Source organism: Pollicipes pollicipes, unplaced genomic scaffold (genome assembly GCF_011947565.3).
Source record: "Pollicipes pollicipes isolate AB1234 unplaced genomic scaffold, Ppol_2.1 Scaffold_5724;HRSCAF=6776_pilon_pilon_pilon, whole genome shotgun sequence".
Classification (NCBI taxonomy): domain Eukaryota; kingdom Metazoa; phylum Arthropoda; class Thecostraca; order Pollicipedomorpha; family Pollicipedidae; genus Pollicipes; species Pollicipes pollicipes.
Window position 1 is genome coordinate 2,350,515 of NW_023596746.1, and position 18,231 is coordinate 2,368,745.

General features: G+C 52.0%; 1 protein-coding gene across 1 annotated transcript in view; it reads right to left on the reverse strand.

Moving 5' to 3' along the window:
- Window positions 1-1,206: 1,206 nt before the first annotated feature.
- LOC119102311 (synaptotagmin-like protein 5) overlaps window positions 1,207-18,231 on the reverse strand; it is a 32,031-nt gene continuing 15,006 nt past the window's right edge. The window contains exons 3-8 of the mRNA XM_037225678.1: window positions 14,359-14,574; window positions 12,439-12,566; window positions 11,844-11,919; window positions 9,323-9,461; window positions 8,133-8,929; window positions 1,207-1,306 (exon numbers count right to left, since the gene is read on the reverse strand). Of these exons, the coding sequence (XP_037081573.1) occupies window positions 8,243-8,929; window positions 9,323-9,461; window positions 11,844-11,919; window positions 12,439-12,566; window positions 14,359-14,574 (1,246 nt within the window). The 3' untranslated portion in view covers window positions 1,207-1,306; window positions 8,133-8,242. The remainder of the gene's footprint in view (window positions 1,307-8,132; window positions 8,930-9,322; window positions 9,462-11,843; window positions 11,920-12,438; window positions 12,567-14,358; window positions 14,575-18,231) is intronic.

An 18,231-nucleotide genomic window follows, 5' to 3' on the forward strand; every position in this document is an offset into this window, starting at 1 on the left:
CAGCACACGGTGATCTCCCAGCCTCCGCCCGCGTCCTGTCACTGCGGCCCATTCTCTCTCGCAACGCGGCCTCCTGACCGAAATCGATCAACTCCATCTCGACCACCTGCGTCTCCAGGCTCGGAGACGGCGTCTGACCGCGTCTACCGCGATCATCGCGTTCCCACCGCACCCCTGGGGGCGACCAACGGCCCGAGCCGGCCGCAAGGAGCGAGGCGCGGGCGTCCGCGCGCGCGAGCGCGAGCGCGTCCGGCGCTGCCCTGCTCCCCATGCCGGCGCTGACCTTGACTGCGGCTTTGTGCCGACAGTGGCGGGTCGAGGGTGGTGCGCCGGCCGGCGCCGGCAGCGGCCGGCGGCGCGGCGCGCGGCCCGCGTGCCGTCTGTACTGCTCCCAGTCGGCCTCCTCCAGGAAGCCGCGCTCCGAGTCCGCGCCACTCGAATCGGCGGCGGCGCGTGAGCCGCGGCACGTCCCGCCGCACGTCACGCTCCGAGTCGCGCGACGAGTCGGAGCTGATAAAAACGAGTCGGTAGTCGTCGCCAGCTGGTACTATCTTGGCGGGATCCACGCGTTTATCGCCGCCGGAATCGTCTTGGCCCTGACCGGCGTGCTGGCCCCTTGCAGCGGGGCTCCACGCCCCTCGCCAGGCGGGTAGGGTGCCGCTACGGTCCGGCCGTTGCCGCCAGTTGGGCGGCGACACGCAGTACTCGCGGGGGTCGGCCGGGCTCCCCTCCCAGGACTCGGGGCGCTCAGGAGTGGCGCGCGATCGGCACGTGGACGCGAAGTCCCCAGGTGCAGGGCGGACCCGCTGATGATCTGAGTACGGTGGATCACTGGACGCGCCGCGCCGTCTGGAAGGTGCGCCCGCTGCCGACCTGGGCTCGTCGCCGCTCGGGACCAGTCTGCGACGCCGGCCGGGAGAAGTTCGGGGGCTGGGAGGGGGACGGGGCTCCTGTTCGCCCACGCCCTCATCAGCCGACTCCGGGCCCAGCCAGAGGGTCTCACCTGGTACGGGTCGGTGACCTGAGGCCGTGTCACGTTGACTGCCGAGTGGCAGCGCCGAGAGCCGTGGCAGGGTCTGGTAATGGTCTGCCAGCCAGCCGCGCGGCCAGGCGTCGGCTGCGGCCGGCCGGTCAAAGCGACCCAGGCTGCTGGCGCGGGCGACGGGCCGTCCCAGGTACTCCAGTCCCATGCGAGGCCGCACAGGCGGCGACGGGAAGCCTCGCGGCGCGGCGTCCGACGAGGAGATGTCCGTGGCCGAGCTGGTGGCCGTCGCCGCCGGCGGGCGGTACACGGTAACCCTGTGACCTTAGCGGGGCAGGCGGAGCGGACGGTCACAGAAGCGAACACTCCCAGCAACGGCACAGAGACGGGACGGTGACGCGAGCGGGCGGAAGACAGACACGACGTCGGACCGCAAAGCACACCAGCTAACGGTGTCGGTGTGAGGAATGCAGTGTTTGTGTTTGTCGGAGCGGCTAATGTCGTCTCGGTCCGTAAGCGAGCAAATGTGGTTGAAAAATGAGGCTTGTACACCGCCCTTCGCTGATAATTCATCATTATTCATCATTAAAGTCGTGTGTTACATCACACGGTCTCGGGGTCAACGCCGAACTTCGAGCAGCTGCGGATAGTGCGAAGGCGACACAGTTTGGTTACCTAGGAGGAGCTTCAGCCTCCCGACGGCTGAAACAAATGCGTAACAATCAACTAAAATTATTTAAGCAGACTTGCGGACGTTCCCAACCCGAATTAGGACACGCTCATGTGCGAGGGTGTGGGTATACAAGATACGTTGCGGGGAGCTGAACAGGAAGAAACTGCGGACCCCGACATCGTCCGAAAAGCAGCAAAAACGGGCTTCTCCGTGGATTTTGCCCGCTTTCTTTTACAAACTTAGATAAATTTATGTTTAATGTATGGTTAATGTGTGTTAATGCTAATTATGTATTTTTCCGTTACTGAAAATGTCATTTTTATATATGCTTCAACCGAATAAAAAAACTATACCCCTGTTTATGCGGCACAGCACAAAATGGCGCAGGCGATTATTGCAACGTTAGGAAAAATGTTTCCATCCAACCTTATTCTTTTCACACACCCAGAGCCAGTGGGCACTCTTTTGCTAAAAATTGTAGTGGCCAGATCCTCCCCGAGTCACGTTAACATTATTGTGGGTCTGATGCTTAGTGATTGTGATAACCGTTTGCTCAAAGCATATGCGCAGACGGTTCGGATCATTCGACACTATTCGTCGGAACCATCAATGATCAATGGCAATACTCAAATGTGCAAAAGAGCCGAGTCAAAGCACAGCTTAGCTGTCAGACATCAAGCTGCGCGATCGCTGCATCTCAGCTGATGGAGCATCAGCCACCCTAAAGAATGTGTGGTCATTATGTGGGATCGTGTCTCAGAGACCTCTGCTGTGTGGTTCCTCTTCGAAGGTCAACTGGTGTCCATCCAACAGCTGAGTTGAAACGGGGACGGCCGTGTCACTAATCACGACACCTCTTAAAAAGTGTTGACAATATTGTCCGTCGTACTAGTAAATGCAGGCATGGCATAAATCAGACGCAGTGAGTGGTTTGTTTCCATTATTAATTCCATTACTTCTAGTGCACTGTTTCCCGGCACCTTGCGTTTCCAGCTCGGTATGCATTGTATCGGGCAATAGCTTAACAGAATCGTTGCAGGGATATGCGATGCCTAGTCTTTGTGAGAATTCACAAGACTAATTCAGTTTTGTCGCCACTTTGTGGGGGACAATTAAGGACTTTTTTCGGGGGGCGGGGGGTGTATTCGCCAGCAGATGTTATCCTACACACCGCACACTCCCGTGTTGGAGCATTCTCCCACGGCTACTCAGTCTAAAGGTTATGCAGAACTGGCAACCGGCTACGTACCTCTTCCATAGGGACTAGATTTCTAGCACTAGATTTCTAGATTTGTATTTTATTACTTGCGAAATGAAAGGCATGTCTAGTAAATAGTTCAGTTAAAATGACGTCCTTACAATACTTGCATACGTTTTACACGTTACGTAGAATATATTTAGAACCCATTTTCGCCCATGGTCATAGCTCATGTGATTCGAAAAGTACAAAGATAAAACGGATATCAGATACCGGCTAGTGTTGACAGCGCACACACCAGCATGCAAATCTTTTTTCTCAGCATATGGAACACAATGACACACATGAACGACACTTCGACCCGGCAAAATACAGGTAATCACGGGTGATATAACCACACTAACTATGCACAGGTGAAGACTACATGATTCTCCAACATACAATATTTACATTTAAGTGTTTCAGCTTACGTAGATGGATCGATTCAAATATTTTGCGGTAGGGAAGCCACTGTTTCATTGCAAAAGCGTTACAGCCCAGGGTTCTGATCACGCCGAACCTCCTAGTTTTAGTATGCAGAAAGAAAATGTTTAACAAATGAAGTGTCGGGAGTTTTATGCTTTTACGTCACGCATGTGCTTGTTAAAACGTCGCCGAATGGGTCTTTTTGATTCACCAACATACGATACCACTGTCACTCCTGCTCTCACATATCAAACACGGCATGGAAGTATTAAAGTGAATAAAGGTGACCACATCACAATGATTATGCACGTGATTTTCGTCACAGAAGTTTTTTAAATAAATGTTTGGTCGGGTCACTGACCTTGCCCACAGAACCGAAAAGTGTTAATAAAGGCAAGGTCCTTGACTAAAAACTCGTTAAAGAATACAACTTACTTAACGGACATCACTTGCATAACCATCGTCTGGAGGTCATCCAGGGGTGAACATGTATCGTATGCCGGTGAATTAAAAATACCTAATCGGCCACCTATTTACAGGGATGTTCTAGACGCAAAAGAACAAAACTTCTGAGACATTCAATCGTGACTTTTTCTTTCTGCGCAAAAAAGCCATGAGATTCGGTGTGATAAGAACCTCGTGGCAGTGAAAATTATGCAAAAAGCCAAAATACCACCCCGCAACAAAATATGCGGGTCAATCCGCATATACAAACGGGAACCGCTCCTAAAAAGAAATATTTTATCATAATTATGTAGCCTTCATCTGCGTAAAGTTAATACATTTTATCCCCTGTAATTCCTTGTCCCTTGTTGGGACAAACTGTGGGTAATCTATTCCATTTTGCGACGTGTGTTCTGAGGAAAACATTGCATATGCTGGTATATGCGCTGTTAACATTGACTCGCATCTGGCGCCCGCTTAAACATGTATTTTTCGAATCTGTGAGCAATGTCCGTTACCGACAATTTCTGTAAAAGATATCTACCGACCATGTCTAATTACTTAAAGGTATGTGATTATTGTAGGAAGGTGTGGGCTCCTATGAAAGATTTAACTTTAAGATAAAATACCAAAAAATTAAAGAGCTCAACTGATCTTTGCGATTCAAACACGCAGCAAGGGCGATACAGGAGCGATAGGAGCAGTTAGCAGCGTTGTTTGCCGAACATCGCAGCGGGGCTGAATTCCGTATGGTTACAAGGCTCCGCCAATTCAAGGCACAGCACAGGTTCGAAGAAAAAAAGCTAAAAGCGTTTAACAATGTTACCTTATTCAGGTTGCTTCATAGCTGGTGCGCTGAATCACCGCGGGATGCATTGTGAAACGACGATACGGCCCCAATGTTGTCCTGCGTGGTACTTCATTCAAGAAAACGCGCAAAATCGCATGGCTCATGCAGGCGCGAAACAATATAGCGACTGCCACCATAAGGTCCTTGTTCAAAATTAGAGCTCCAGCGCTTCCTTGAAGCACTTTATTGCGGAAAGATAATGAACACGATATGAAGTCTGAACTGCTCCATCCTGAGAAGACCAACCTTCAAATCCTGGGCGCCAGCCAAAAGGAGACAGTTCATGCGACACATTTAGCCCACAGAGATGGTATGCGGCCGACCGCACCTGCTCTTCACCGCACCGAGGGTCATTCGGGGGGGGGGGATGGGGGGTCTCGGGGAGGAGGCATGTTCAGGTGCCAGGTCCAGACACGCTTCCTGGAGCTGGTGGAGCTTTCCTCGGGCGCCCGATTCCGGTACGTAGACGGTGGGTGACGTCTTCTAACTGTAGGCGACGCCAACTAGTCGGCCTGGACGCAGAAACCAGGAACTGCTCTGCGTGACTCGACACGGACAGCCTGACGCACGGCTCCATGTTTGCCCATTGCTATCGACCCCTTTTCGGTGTTGTCACTGTTTCCTACACCCCTGGCACTACCTAAATATATTATGGTCTGGCATTGCATCGTGTATATGTATCGTATTGGCATTATCATGCATATGGATGGCGTCCAGTATGCTGTAATATATGCATCGATACTTTTTTCTTGGTGCTGTGCTCTTTCTGCATATGAGCTTCTCATAGACGAACAGGACGCGTCGTCCTTGAGGCTCCTGTTATTTTTGCACCACCTGCCCTTGTAATGCTGGTGCGTTATGAGCTTTGCTGGCTTTGATTAAGTAAAAGGAGTGATCACGCACGTGTCACATGTTGCTTGTAGTCGTCTAAGCTATGTTTCGATGCGCGTTTTTCGATGGATTAAGTGACAGATCCTCTCCAAATAAAATACGAATGTGGCGGCACTCTCCTTTCGACCGTGGTGCCTCGCATGGTTCTGATAGCTAGCCTGTCATGCTGGCCAAGCAAGAGAAAATCAGGTTTGCTTTGTTCTTGCCGTTTCCTTGTATATCTGCACAGGAGTAACGGCAATTCATTTCAAAATACAAAATATGTTATTATGCAGCGTCATCGAGAACCGTGAAATGATCCAACACCAGCAGATGAGCTGTCAAGACCATTACTTTAAGTGGATAAAAGGAAACATCTAAGATACTGTTTGAATGGTAAGGCGTTGTCGTCACCTAGGCACCTCCAACCTAACACGTTCAATATTTAAGAGGACTGAAAGCGCCAATTGAAAAAAGAGCGTGACCTCAAGAACCTGACCTTCAATTCGACGGCAAGTACAGCAGGCGCACACAGTAAATGAGCAATACTGTTGCAGCACACTCTGTGACATTTAGGCTAGAAAGACAGACGCTTGGGTCGGGAGTATGCCTCGGCGACTAATCGTGTGGGGTATGTATATTTGCGTGCGGGATATTAAGAGATATCAAGTCCAGCAAGTACAGCTTACACTTAAAAAAGCAAAACCAGGGACGCCACTGATTGAAATGGGGGAGGGGGCTCAGCCAAAAAAGTTGACATTACCTCCCCAAAACCCGACTTTTACCCGCATTTCGACCGCTTTAATCTGTGACCTCGATGTTCAAATAAAAAAAAATGTTTTGCATTTCGCAAATTCAAAATCGTTTTCCTGTAGAAGAAAAGATGCTCTTTTATTGTTAATGCGAGCTGCCTTTTGCCAAAAGCTTAGAACGTGATGTCATTCAGAGAACATCTTGGTAAATCTTAGTAAAACGTCCCTGATAACTACCGATGTCGCTGATGGCGATGTATAACCAGCACAGCCACGATTATGCGCCATAGTCCTCTTGCCGCTGTTGGAGAAAACGTGTGTTAACCTTTTTGCTGGACCACCCTGTCCTTTTAAATGTTGCCGTATATTACAGTAAAATGCTATTTATCCCTATCCATGCGTAATCATTTGAAAAACTTCCAAAACATTTGAAGACTGGCTTTATATATGAAGGAGCTAGCAAGGCAAAAACATAAGGTACCTACCGATTAGTATTTGGCACAACATTAACGCGATATCAAAAGTGGTATTTTATTGGTACCTGCCACACAGTGCACCAATAGTTAAGATAATCTATCTGTATTTATTTGGTCCAATATTCCCTCTTTGCTTTTATGCATTGAGGTGACTCAGAGAGGCAGCGGGGGGGGGGGACTCAAGCCAGCATTGAGGGGGGGAGGGGGTGGGCTCAGCTGCCTCTCCCCCCCCCCCCCAAAGTAGATAGAATGACACTTCTGAGCAGAACGTTTCGGAAGACAGGAGGCACCCCGAAAAAGTGTGGAAGCAGCTAGCGCTCTTTATAAACCTACCGCTGTCGTCACTTGCGCCACCTATATGAAACCCCATGCAAAATGGCTTGCAATTTGAAGCGAATACATTGGTCGCCGAAAGTTCACCTGGCGTACTAAGCAACACATGCCTTGCCTGACACATGTGGCGGTTGAGCAGTCTGTCCCATTTAAACGTGCGCCCAAACGGCCTCTGAAAATATCAGGACCATGCAAGCTTACAATGCTGGAGCTTGCCAGGAGGCTTCGTGATATCACCACGCATACTTTGGGTACCTCATATTTCGCCACAACATGGCTCGTGCTTTTGTTGGACGTATTGGACGCTAAGTGGCTAATGCAGCATTGTGTACAAATTATAAGGTCTTAAGCATAGGACAAGTCGGCTCTGAGCGTTCTAACATAACCTTAGCACTGCGTCATCGCACAGCGATTCTGCTGAGCTGTTGTTCGACTCAGTACGTTTTCGCGACCGTGACAGTGACGTGACAGCCCGCTCACCACGTCTGGAGTTAAGTTACCGGTTCGTTTGGTCAGGGTGCCTACAACCAGCCGTGATTAACATGACATGGACAGCGACATGTCGCACCCAACAGCGCTGATTTAGTGGCACGGTCAGCAGACGGCCGAGCAAGTATGTGCTGTGCGCGGCTGAGACCCAGCGTTCGGCGTCACAATGTATCAGCGTTAATGGCGTTAATGCGTTAATGGCGTCACAATGCGTTAATGGCGCGCTGATGTGTTAGGTGCCGTACATATCAGAGGTTCTAAGTAGCTCGGCTCTAAAAATATCAGCCCAGTCCCCCCCCCCCCCCTCCCTCGTCCTTCTCCGGTCGTAATCCCTGCGAACTTCTCCCCCGCCGTTAATCCTGGCTGTACCTCAGCAGCTGCATACCGAACAAATGAGCTGATCAGCTCTTCGGGGATGGGACTGTAATACAAACTGCCCTACCAGGCCGTCGCGTTTATCACTGGCTTGCGAGAGACAGAGACTCGACGCTAGTGAATTAAACCGTGAAATGTGTTTTGCAGATATCTGAAGATCGTTGTCAAACTACGCCTGTTTTTCCGAGCTCGGTTGGGTCGCCCCGGTGACAAGGCGTTCCATACCTGTCGGATCCTCATTTTCGGAGCTGGTATGGTCGTGGTACCGCCGCCTGGCCAGCGAGCTCAGCCGCTTGAAGATCGAGCTGCCGAGCGAGTCGCCATCGGAGTCCGAGTCACGGTCCGAGTCGGTCCTGGTCCGGGCCCGGGCCACACTTGATTCGCTGGTGCTGCGCACGCGAGACACCCGTGCCCCGTGCCGGCTCCTCCGAGCTGAGGCCGGCGGAGTCTGAGAGCGCGCTGAGGAGGCTGGCACGCCGGCGCTCCTCGATCAGGCGTCGCAGGTCCGACTTGCCCTGAGGTCGACCGAGCTTCCACCGCAGCGCCGCCAGGTGGCGGGCGTCGACACCAGCGCTCGGATCGCTGCTCCTCCGAGGAGGGTCGCCCTGGCCAGGATCGTCTGCCTCCTCCGTCGGGCAGCTGCCCCGCCTCCCGTCCTCCAGTCGGAAGGGTGCGGTCAGTGTCTGGCGGGCACCGCTTCCTCCCAGCGAGTGTGGCCTTTTGCCAGGCTTCTCCGCCGTTTCGCCGCCACCACATCTCTCCTCTTCCCGACGGAGCGCCTCCCACCCGCTCGTGGAGCCGCGGTCTGGGGACGCGTCAGCGCCGTCGGGGCCCGGCCGCGCCGCCGACGGCACGTTCTCGTACTGCGGCTCGGTGGCCGGCGGTGGCGACGAGCTCGCTAGGGGCGCCTCGGACCAGGTCACTGTGTCGGCGGGCACGACGCGGCGCAGGGTGGCCGCCCGGCCGCCGCGAGGGCGCGCTGAGGACCGGGCCAGACCCAGCACCGGTGTCTCGCCCCGCAGCTGTGGGCAACGAAAACGGCGGTCATAGGTTCCCGGGTCCGTATGGAGCTTCAGACAGACCGATTAGACCTTGGTGGCAGAAAGATCACGACTTGTCGCGACGAATAAACCCGATGGTATAGGCAAAACTCAACAGCTTAAGACGTGCAATCGGTAAGAGGTGTGCGTGCGCTTTATTTTAGGACCGTTAGAGCAATCGGAATAACCGCCAAGTGGTAGGTGGCAATGGACGGTCGTTTGCGACGGCCGTTTCATGACCGCTGTCTTGTCTTTTTGCTTGCGTCCTACACAACGCCGTCTTTTCTACTCTGTTCAGTGTTAATCTAAAAGGAGCTTTACGTCCCATGCGATCATACACGGACAAAGCTGGGCTGGGCGGTTGCTGCTACTCACCCCGTTACCGACGCCATCTGACCGCCGGCGATGCTGCGCCCTGTCGGGATGCCGCTGAACTAAGGGCGAGCTGGTCCCGCTCGAAGGCTCGCTACTCAGCGAATCCCAATCATGCGGCTTACGAGGCACGACCAGACGCCTGCGGGCAGCGCAAGGCGTTGACTAATGGCATTAACTGATGATATTGGTACCACATGTGAGCAAGCCGTCGGCAGATATTGTGGCCCAAATGTGTAACAATGAAAAGCCAGTCTGAGCGAAAGATCGATGGCTATAAGTCTGCCTTATTACCAGTATGACACCTATAGCTCCAGCAAGGTGATAACAGAAAAATTCATGCTCCTATGTAAATGATACGAAAACTTTGCCAAATTGACGAATAGTTTTTTGGAACCCACTCAGCTAGGTCTTATGAATGCATTGGAATGTTCTTCCAAGATGAGGTTTGCCAACGGTACACTGATCATTTAACTCCTCCACACAGAAATTTGCAAAGCATGTTGCTGTAATACCGGCTGTCTTTGAGCTTTTCTGGCCCTGCCAACACTAGCCGACGAGCCGGATGAGTTTGTGATAGTCTAGATCCCGTGTATGTCTGTGATAATAGTGGCTGTGATGTAAATATTGAGGTGAGCCGATGATGCTCTGGGTGGAAGCCAGTTATGATAAATTGGGTAAGTATCTACACTGCTCGCATGACGCAGTTTCCCTCAGTCTGGACCATCGGGTGTAACGCCTGACATGACACCTGACATGACGTGTTGTATCTGACACCTGACATTGGTTCCTTGCCGGTCCATAGCCGGCACGCCAGTAAATCGAACAGTGCTGAAGTCGGCTGATGAGTTGCACGCAGTACATTCGACTACATCGTGAGTCGTGTTTCACGCCTTTACTTGCTCTAGTCACCCATATCAGGCATCAGTCCTTAAAAAGTAGCCGAGACCCCTCGGTCCCGGGGTCCTGGGTGGAAAGTGAGTGGTACTCAGCACACATCGACGCACACCATCCCTGACAACGCGCGGTCCCGGGGTTCGGGATCGAAGGTGAGTGGTACTCTGCACACATCGACGCACACCACCCCGGTGCGTTCTCTCCTCAGTTGGTCGCACGTCGCTGCGACACCAAATCGCCGAGATCTGGACCTGTTTTCAGCCCGCGTTCTGGCCTTCTCGTGATTTAAACTGTTTCGCTCTCCAAGACCGTCAAATAGCGCGGTGAGGCTGTAGCGCTACGGCAACAGACAGAGATAGCGTTTCCAGGGTAGCCAAACAGCCTGCCTCTAAATTCATTGAGGATATTACACCACAGCTTGCATAGAATTGTGCAGATTGCTGCTGAAAACTTCACCGTGGTACAACGAGTGATTAAACAGAACATAGGAGCCGATCCCAAAAGTGGCTGGCTGGACTCGGCCGGACTCGGCCGCTGAAGACACAAACATTCCGGTTCTCGATGTTATGGCTAGCTCTGTCCGCGGCCTCGCTCGTGGTTCAGGTGTGGGCAGCCAGCAAGTGGGTGGGATCACGGCATACGGACGCACCTGTATGCAGCACTTAGAGCCATCATTCTCAGGGTACGTTGTTTCTGGCCATCCCGTCGGTTCAATTAGAGAGAAGTTAGGAAATAGCCTAACCCAATCAACGGGAGATGTTTGTACCATTTCCCACAAGAGTGCACGCCTCGTCAAAGACCATGGTCGACTTCCCTTTGACCCCATGTCGTCCTTTTCCCTTTTCTGGCTAGGGATGGCTGGAGCCATCACCTGTTTTAGCAAGAGTCCGGGTCGACATCACTCTGCAGGGACTGGCTGCCCTCTCCACCACGGCCGTTGGAAACGTGACACTCTGGACGGGCCGAGGCGGGATGCTTTTACTTTCGACCGCAGCTGTTGGCCGGGCGGGGCACGGTGTACGCCGTCACACCCACGGGCCACGAGCGAATTTATGCTCAACAGGCGGGGCACGGGCACGATCCGCCCTCTCACCCGCCCCCTGCCACCTCATCCAGCCAGACGTGCTCGAAGGCCACCGCTGGTCGGGGCGACCATACCACTGCAGGGGTGTGATTCGCGTGCCTGAGGTGACAGTCCGATGCGAGAAAGTCCCGTGAGCCGTGAGTCGGAAGGCCTCAAAATTCAGCTCGCGCTTGAGCAACCGCCGTAAAATTGTGAATAATTCTTCCGAGAACTTTACCAATTGGCGAAGTCCGATTTCATATCAGACAAGGTTTTTGTGCTTTCAGTCGGATTTCCACGCCCTTCATAGAGCCAGCATCCCGCAAGTGAGATCAGCATGCGGGCATCATTGATGTGCTCAGTCACGTACCCGTCCTAAAATCTCACTCAATAGCCATGACCTTGGCCGCTGGGCCACACCCCAGCATCAGCCCCTCGCGGACTGACACTTACCGTCCCCGGTCGGCGGCCGCCACCGTGACCCGGCGGACGGGCCGGTGCTCCGGCCGGGGCCGGGGGCGGGGGCGGGGGTGCGGCTGACCCCTGCCGGCCGGTGGCGGAGGCGGTGGCGCTCCGGCCAGCCACTGTCGGGCCTGTCGGGCTCGCATGTCGGCCACGGAGCGGCCTGACTCCGCCGCGTCTGAGGACACGCGCAACTCTGTCAGCCACGGCACCGGGCACAGACAGTTAAGACAGAAAGGTGCGTACGGGAAAGCAGGGTGAATGTAAGAACTCCCTATGGGGAGAGAGGAAACGACTATAATAAATTTCATTGAAACTCCAGTTAGGCATGCCACAGGAGCATGGAATTTCATGCGTGGCACATACAACATCGCAGATTCTCAATGTATTTCGATGGTGAGTCTATCTCAAAATTTTGGCCGACAACCTTCATTGACGCTGACATTCATAACTGGGTGAAAGGGAGGAGGCATGCCTCCAGGTAACAACGTGAGCAGCCCTTGGGTCAAGGACTGGTCAAAACGGGCGATGGGATAAACACTGGTCAATCCAAGCCACAAATGTTCTGGGACCATCTCAGCTTGCAGCTTGCAACGCTGGCTAAAACGTACCATGTTGACAAGAATTTGCTGAGCCTTCATATTTTCAACAACACAGAACGTCCTCACCGGCGGTAAGCTTGGCTTGCGGCACTCACTGGAGATGGTCCAGGAGCGTCGGATCTGGCGTCGGAGCACGCTGGTGGGCACCGCGACCGACTCGCGTCGCCTAGACGGCCGGCGCACGAACGCGTCCATCCACTGCCCCGTCGCCAGCTGGATCTCACTGGAACATGGCCCGCGCACCACAGTCAGAGATCTGAACTGCCAGCGGCGAACGGTGACCTGAGGTCAGAGCGGGGAGAGAGCTCCGGCGCAACAGTCAGAGACATCTTCTGGCAGCGGAGAACATTCACCGCAGGTCAGGGCGGAGAGCGGAGCGATTCAATGAGCGAATTCTGGTGTCACAGTTGAACATAAGAAGACCACCGGCAGCAAAACACTCAGCCCTGGGTCAGTGACAGAAGTGACTACACGACGGGCCCAAGTCACCGGTATGGTGACCTCCACGCAGCCTGAGGCCAGGTCAGTATTTCACAGGCTGACCGAACACGTGGCCGCCAATGGAAACAGTTGCTTGTCCGGAAGGCTTAAGTGGGCCTGTGTTTACATGCGTAAATGTGTGTACACCTAACAAAGACACATGCTACATGTATATCCTCTCCCCTGACATCATCCTCCGGCCCGGCGAGATCCCACCCTCACGGACAAGCGGTTCTCAGTTTGAGTCAGCAAAGTTGTCCGTATGGATGTTGCTCAATAGCGATGGCTCAACTAAAACGAGCTAGGACACAATCTGGTTCCATTCGGTGTAGTTCCATATCGATAAACCGTTTCCCTGAAAATAGACCGACCACTTCCAGCTTGGTGAAAATAGTGGTCTGGACCGCGAAGCTAATCTAGTTATTCTGGGGATAACTCATGATAAAACAGTCAGCAGCCGCGGGGACGAGCGGTAGACTAAGTGCGAGCAGGACAAACGAGAGCGGGAACGAGAGCGCGAGGGAGAGCGACAGAGCGGGGGAGGGAGAGAGAGAGAGAGAAAGAGAGAGAGAGAGAAAGAGAGAGAGGGAAAGACAGAGAGTGCAAGGGAGATAGATAGAGAGAGAGAGAGAGAGAGAGGGAGAGGGGAGAGAGAGAGAGAGAGAGAGAGAGAGAGAGAGAGCGTTCGCGTACGGGATAATTCTCTAAGACGTTGCTCATAGGTTTTTACCGTGAAAATGCATTATGTCATTAAAAGAAAATGTTCGCAGTGAATAATACCGCGTTTAAGTAGTCACAAAAGCAAGATAGTATCAACCACACGTTCCTGTATATATATATATATATATATATATATATATATATATATATATTATATACAGGATATATATATATATATATATATATATATATATATATATATATATATATATATATATGTTGCATAGCGTCAGTACGTGAATTCAAATCTGTTTTGCTGCACACGAGTTTTTTAAGCTCTTTCTGCAAACGAACGCAGATATAAGCTGTAAGGAAGCGATAAGTTAGAAGTTTCAATAAGGTGCTTACGGTCGATGGCGAGAAATTGAATTATCGTTGATAGTTCAATTCCGGAAAAATAGACTTAAAACATAAAAAACCAAAGCGCTTTAAATTCTCTTAATGACGTAAGTTGTTCAGTGCATTAGCGAGGAGCATTATTCACGTAGATAAACAGTAGTATTACCCTCATTCCTCGGAAAAACCAGGAGAAGGGAGATATAGTTTAGTTGATATTTCGGCAACATGCCTTTATCGAAATATCAACCAAACTATATCTCCATTCTCCTGTTTTTTTTCCGATGAATAAGGCTAATACTATTATCTTTTCTATGTTAACTCTCTTAAGCGTGATTTTGGGTCGTGGAGCACGCCAACTGTTCTGCATGCAACCAAACGCGATCAGCGTACCCACATCCGCATGAGTTTGTGTCGCACGGGATGGCAGCATTCGCCTACACTTCTGACGGTGCTGCTGCCGCAGGGCAGTGACTCACATGCGCTTGTTGCAGACGGTGCAGACCCAGCCGTGGCCGCCGTTGCTGAACTCGCGGCAGCTCTTGCAGACGCGCATCTGGCACGAGCGGCAGGGCGCGCCCCTGTTCATGATGCGACCGAGCTCAGCTAGACAGCGGGCGCACGAGCGACCCCGGTCCGTGCCCGCCCGCAGCGCGCCTTTGCGGCGCAACTGTTGAAGCTCAGCTTTCAGGCGACTGCAAGAGATGTCAGGGTTAGATTGTGTAGGAAAGTTTCTGTCCCGGGCTCAATCCACTTTGTAAATTGTATATCACATGTAGTATTTTCCGATGCATCAACTTAGCCAGTGTCCATTCTCGCACCCGTCATATTGCACGTGAGTCCGTATAAAAGACTGGTGGTAAGTCAAGACGGGACAAGGATGGAATAAGGATGAAACAGGATGTAGGGTTGTACTGGAGTGGCTTCGGACAGGTACGGGATAAAGATGCAGCAATTAGGAGCTTGCCGGCTACTAATGTGCTAAGCTCGCCTTATCAAGTGGTGCGTGCGTGCGTGCGTGCGTGCGTGCGTGCGTGCGTGCGTGCGTGCGTGCGTGCGTGTGTGTGTGAATGCATATAACCATGCAATGGATGTGGATGTCTCTCGTAATCGAACTATCTTCAGCTAGACGGGTATCCAATATTTGCGACAATGCGGCCGGAAAGCAAATGCACCGTTCCAGAACGTATCTTATATCACGCTTCCAAATGAACTGTCACGAAAGACAGATCTACGCTCTGCGGACACCACTACGCAGATCCAGACCTGCCACAGGCGATCCCTCATTACGGTATTTGTAAAGACACGGTTTGTGACAGACCCGTGGCCGGACACTTGCGAAAGTCGGTCCCCGGTCCGGCCTCGTTCGTATCACATATCAACTGACCGGCTGACATGGGCACAAGGCCGAGCAAACAAATGGCTAGCTGCCGTGCCGCTGCAGACGTGCGCGGCCGCGTGTGTCGGGGATTGTTTCCCCTCAACCATGGGTGCAGGTTCCTTTTCATTTGATGGGGGGAGGGTGTTTCGGTCCCCCTCTTGGGCCTTAAGAGGGAAGTGGGTCAAATCCGGGGAAATCCCGTTCCTCAAACCACTATGTCGGGGGTGGCTTGTGTCAGGTTTCACCGTTTCCCCTCAAGCCCCAACTCGTCTTGCGAAGCTACGCTCCCTGCCTGAATAAAAACCAGATACCATTCATGCACGCGCAGATAGCAACATACGTCATTCATTTATTTGGTTTGGCGCTGGTCAAAATGCTCACGTGCTCCGTTTATGAGCACGGTTCTAGCTTTCGCTTCGTCGCCATGATTCGAGATGGGCTGCAACTGCACGAACCGGAGCTGGGTATGGCTGACAGGGGCACGGCATCACATCGGACCGTGACAAGTGCTGTCCAGCGGTGCTATAGTCTCAGATGACGTTGGAGAAATGGAAAGCGACTGACGACGAGACTGACGCGGGCACCGGCAGCTTGATGGTCGGAATACTCGTTAGTCATACGACCGCCCAGCTCATCCGAAATGGCATCACGCACTCCGTGTGAAAGAAATCCGTCTAGCGTAAATGTTCAGCAAAGGTTCTCACATCGGTGGATTTTCCTCACGCAGCTTCCCAACACGGCCCCGTTTCACCGGCGGAACGGGGCTGGGCATTGTCGCATGCCAGCCCATAACAACCGAGAAGCGTGCGTCTGGTTCTCACCGTCCGATTCCACGCAGCAAGCGCAGATGTGGGTCAACATTAGCATCGAAGGTAAGCTACTAAATCAGTGGGCGTGAACGGTATTTGCCAATAGATGTCTCGGCCCCCGCATCCGTCATCGGTCCGTGTCCGTTTGACACTCCGCTCGAGCCTCGCCCTTTCCGATCTCCATAAACGTCGGCTCCTCCCGACATTTTGCTCAATACCTGATTTAATTCCAAAAGTAAAAGTGTGGAAACACAAATGGGAGGAAGTCCTGAGGCCGAGCAAGCACAGCTGGGAGCTGCTCCTGGTGTCCACCTGTCACTAAGGGCGGCGTCTGCGCTTCCGACGAAGCTCCAGCAGTGGCGATGAGGCTCGCTCGGCGCGCGGCCGCCTGTGACGTGAATCGATGGACAGGTCGCCTGATGACCATCCCAGTGCGGGGAATGACCGGGATCGGGGATGCAAAGGTGTTAAGTTGGCTTTCACGGACCTCCGACGAAGAAGAAAAGAAAGGCAGCGACATATCAATTTCAGTATTTTGTGTACGCCGTTGATTTTTTCGGACATATACGTGAAGCTAAGCAACAAACGCCAGCTCCACATACACATACAAACTGTCGCAAGTGCAATGAAGATGTTGGCCTGCGCAATATAATCATGCAGGACTCTGCTCGCCCAGTTAACCCATAATCTTATCAACTTTTCATGCTCTTTGACTGGTGAATGATAAGCGTACACCGATATACATTTTTGATAAATGGAAAAGCCAGGTGTTATGCGCGCGCATATATATATATATATATATATATATATATATATATATATATATATATATATATATATATATATATATATCTCTCTCTCTCTCTCTCTCTCTCTCTCTCTCTCTCTCTCTCTCTCTCTCTCTCTCTCTCTCTCTCTCTCTCTCTCTCTCTCTCTCTCTCTCTCTCTCTCTCTCTCTCTCTCTCTCTCTCTCTCTCTCTCTCTCTCTCTCTCTCTCTCTCTCTCTCTCTCTCTCTCTCTCTCTCTCTCTCTCTCTCTCTCTCTCTCTCTCTCTCTCTCTCTCTTAAATCCATCTTATCTCCATCCCATCCCGCATCACAACATATTGAAATCGCGACAAACCAGCTGGCATGACTGCTACCCGCTTGCTTTGATCTCGTGCAGGAGAATCCTTATCACGAGCTTTCTCCTTCGTATTTTATCGATGTGCTGATCCGCCCGTTTTACAGCAGTCACGGCCGACGTCGTCAGCACGCTGCAGCGACGCACGATAAGGAATGGCGCATTCCGGACACACATCGGCACGGTGGATAGACCAATCTGCGGGCACCGAGCCCAATAAAGCTTTGTTTGCCGACTGTAGAACACAGTCTGCCTCGTGTTCGTGCATGCGTACGCAGGACGGGAGCGAGGTCATCTTTAACTGCGCATGGGGGGAGGCGCATGAAAGAGCAGCTCGAGTCCACCTCCTATCTCTCTCCATAGGACACCAGTGATAGTGATCGTGTTCATAATGTGCGTATCAACACTCTCGCGAATGATCGAATTTCGATGCCCACCAAAAAAGACCGCATTGAAAAGGCTTCTAAAGGAGCAGTCTACTGACCCACTGACTGTGTCACTCCCTGATGACGGCGTGATGTACTGCTGCGGGAATGTGAGTCGCACTACGCTTAAGAGAATCCGCTGCGCAGGGGTAGATGAGTTTTTGCTACAGACTTGGTGTTTGTGAGTGAAACATTAATCCCAAACCAGAAAGTCTTTGCTGCCGGCTGAAAGGCAGCAATGCAAGAGTGCTGATTCATAGGTCTGCATCTTTGAAAGGATAACCCACTACCGAAGCATCGTGGTCAACGCGGTTATGTCATATCAATGGTGTAACTGCAGCTTACGACGGTCATGTTGTGTTTCCACATACGTATCATGTAGTGTGGTGTCGTGATGTAGTCTGGCTGGCGTCCACATTACATTGATGTGGTGCGATCAAATGATCGAACATGTGATCGAGTGTTCAGTCATTCCTCTCTATTAACACGGAGGGAGCAGGCAAGCTGGTTGAAAAAAAAATGCATCTATTATCACGGATGAAACCAGTCTGCTGGGTCATGGGCGATTAATCCGAGCTATCCCTTTCCATGCCTTTCATTTTGTCGTTCATATGT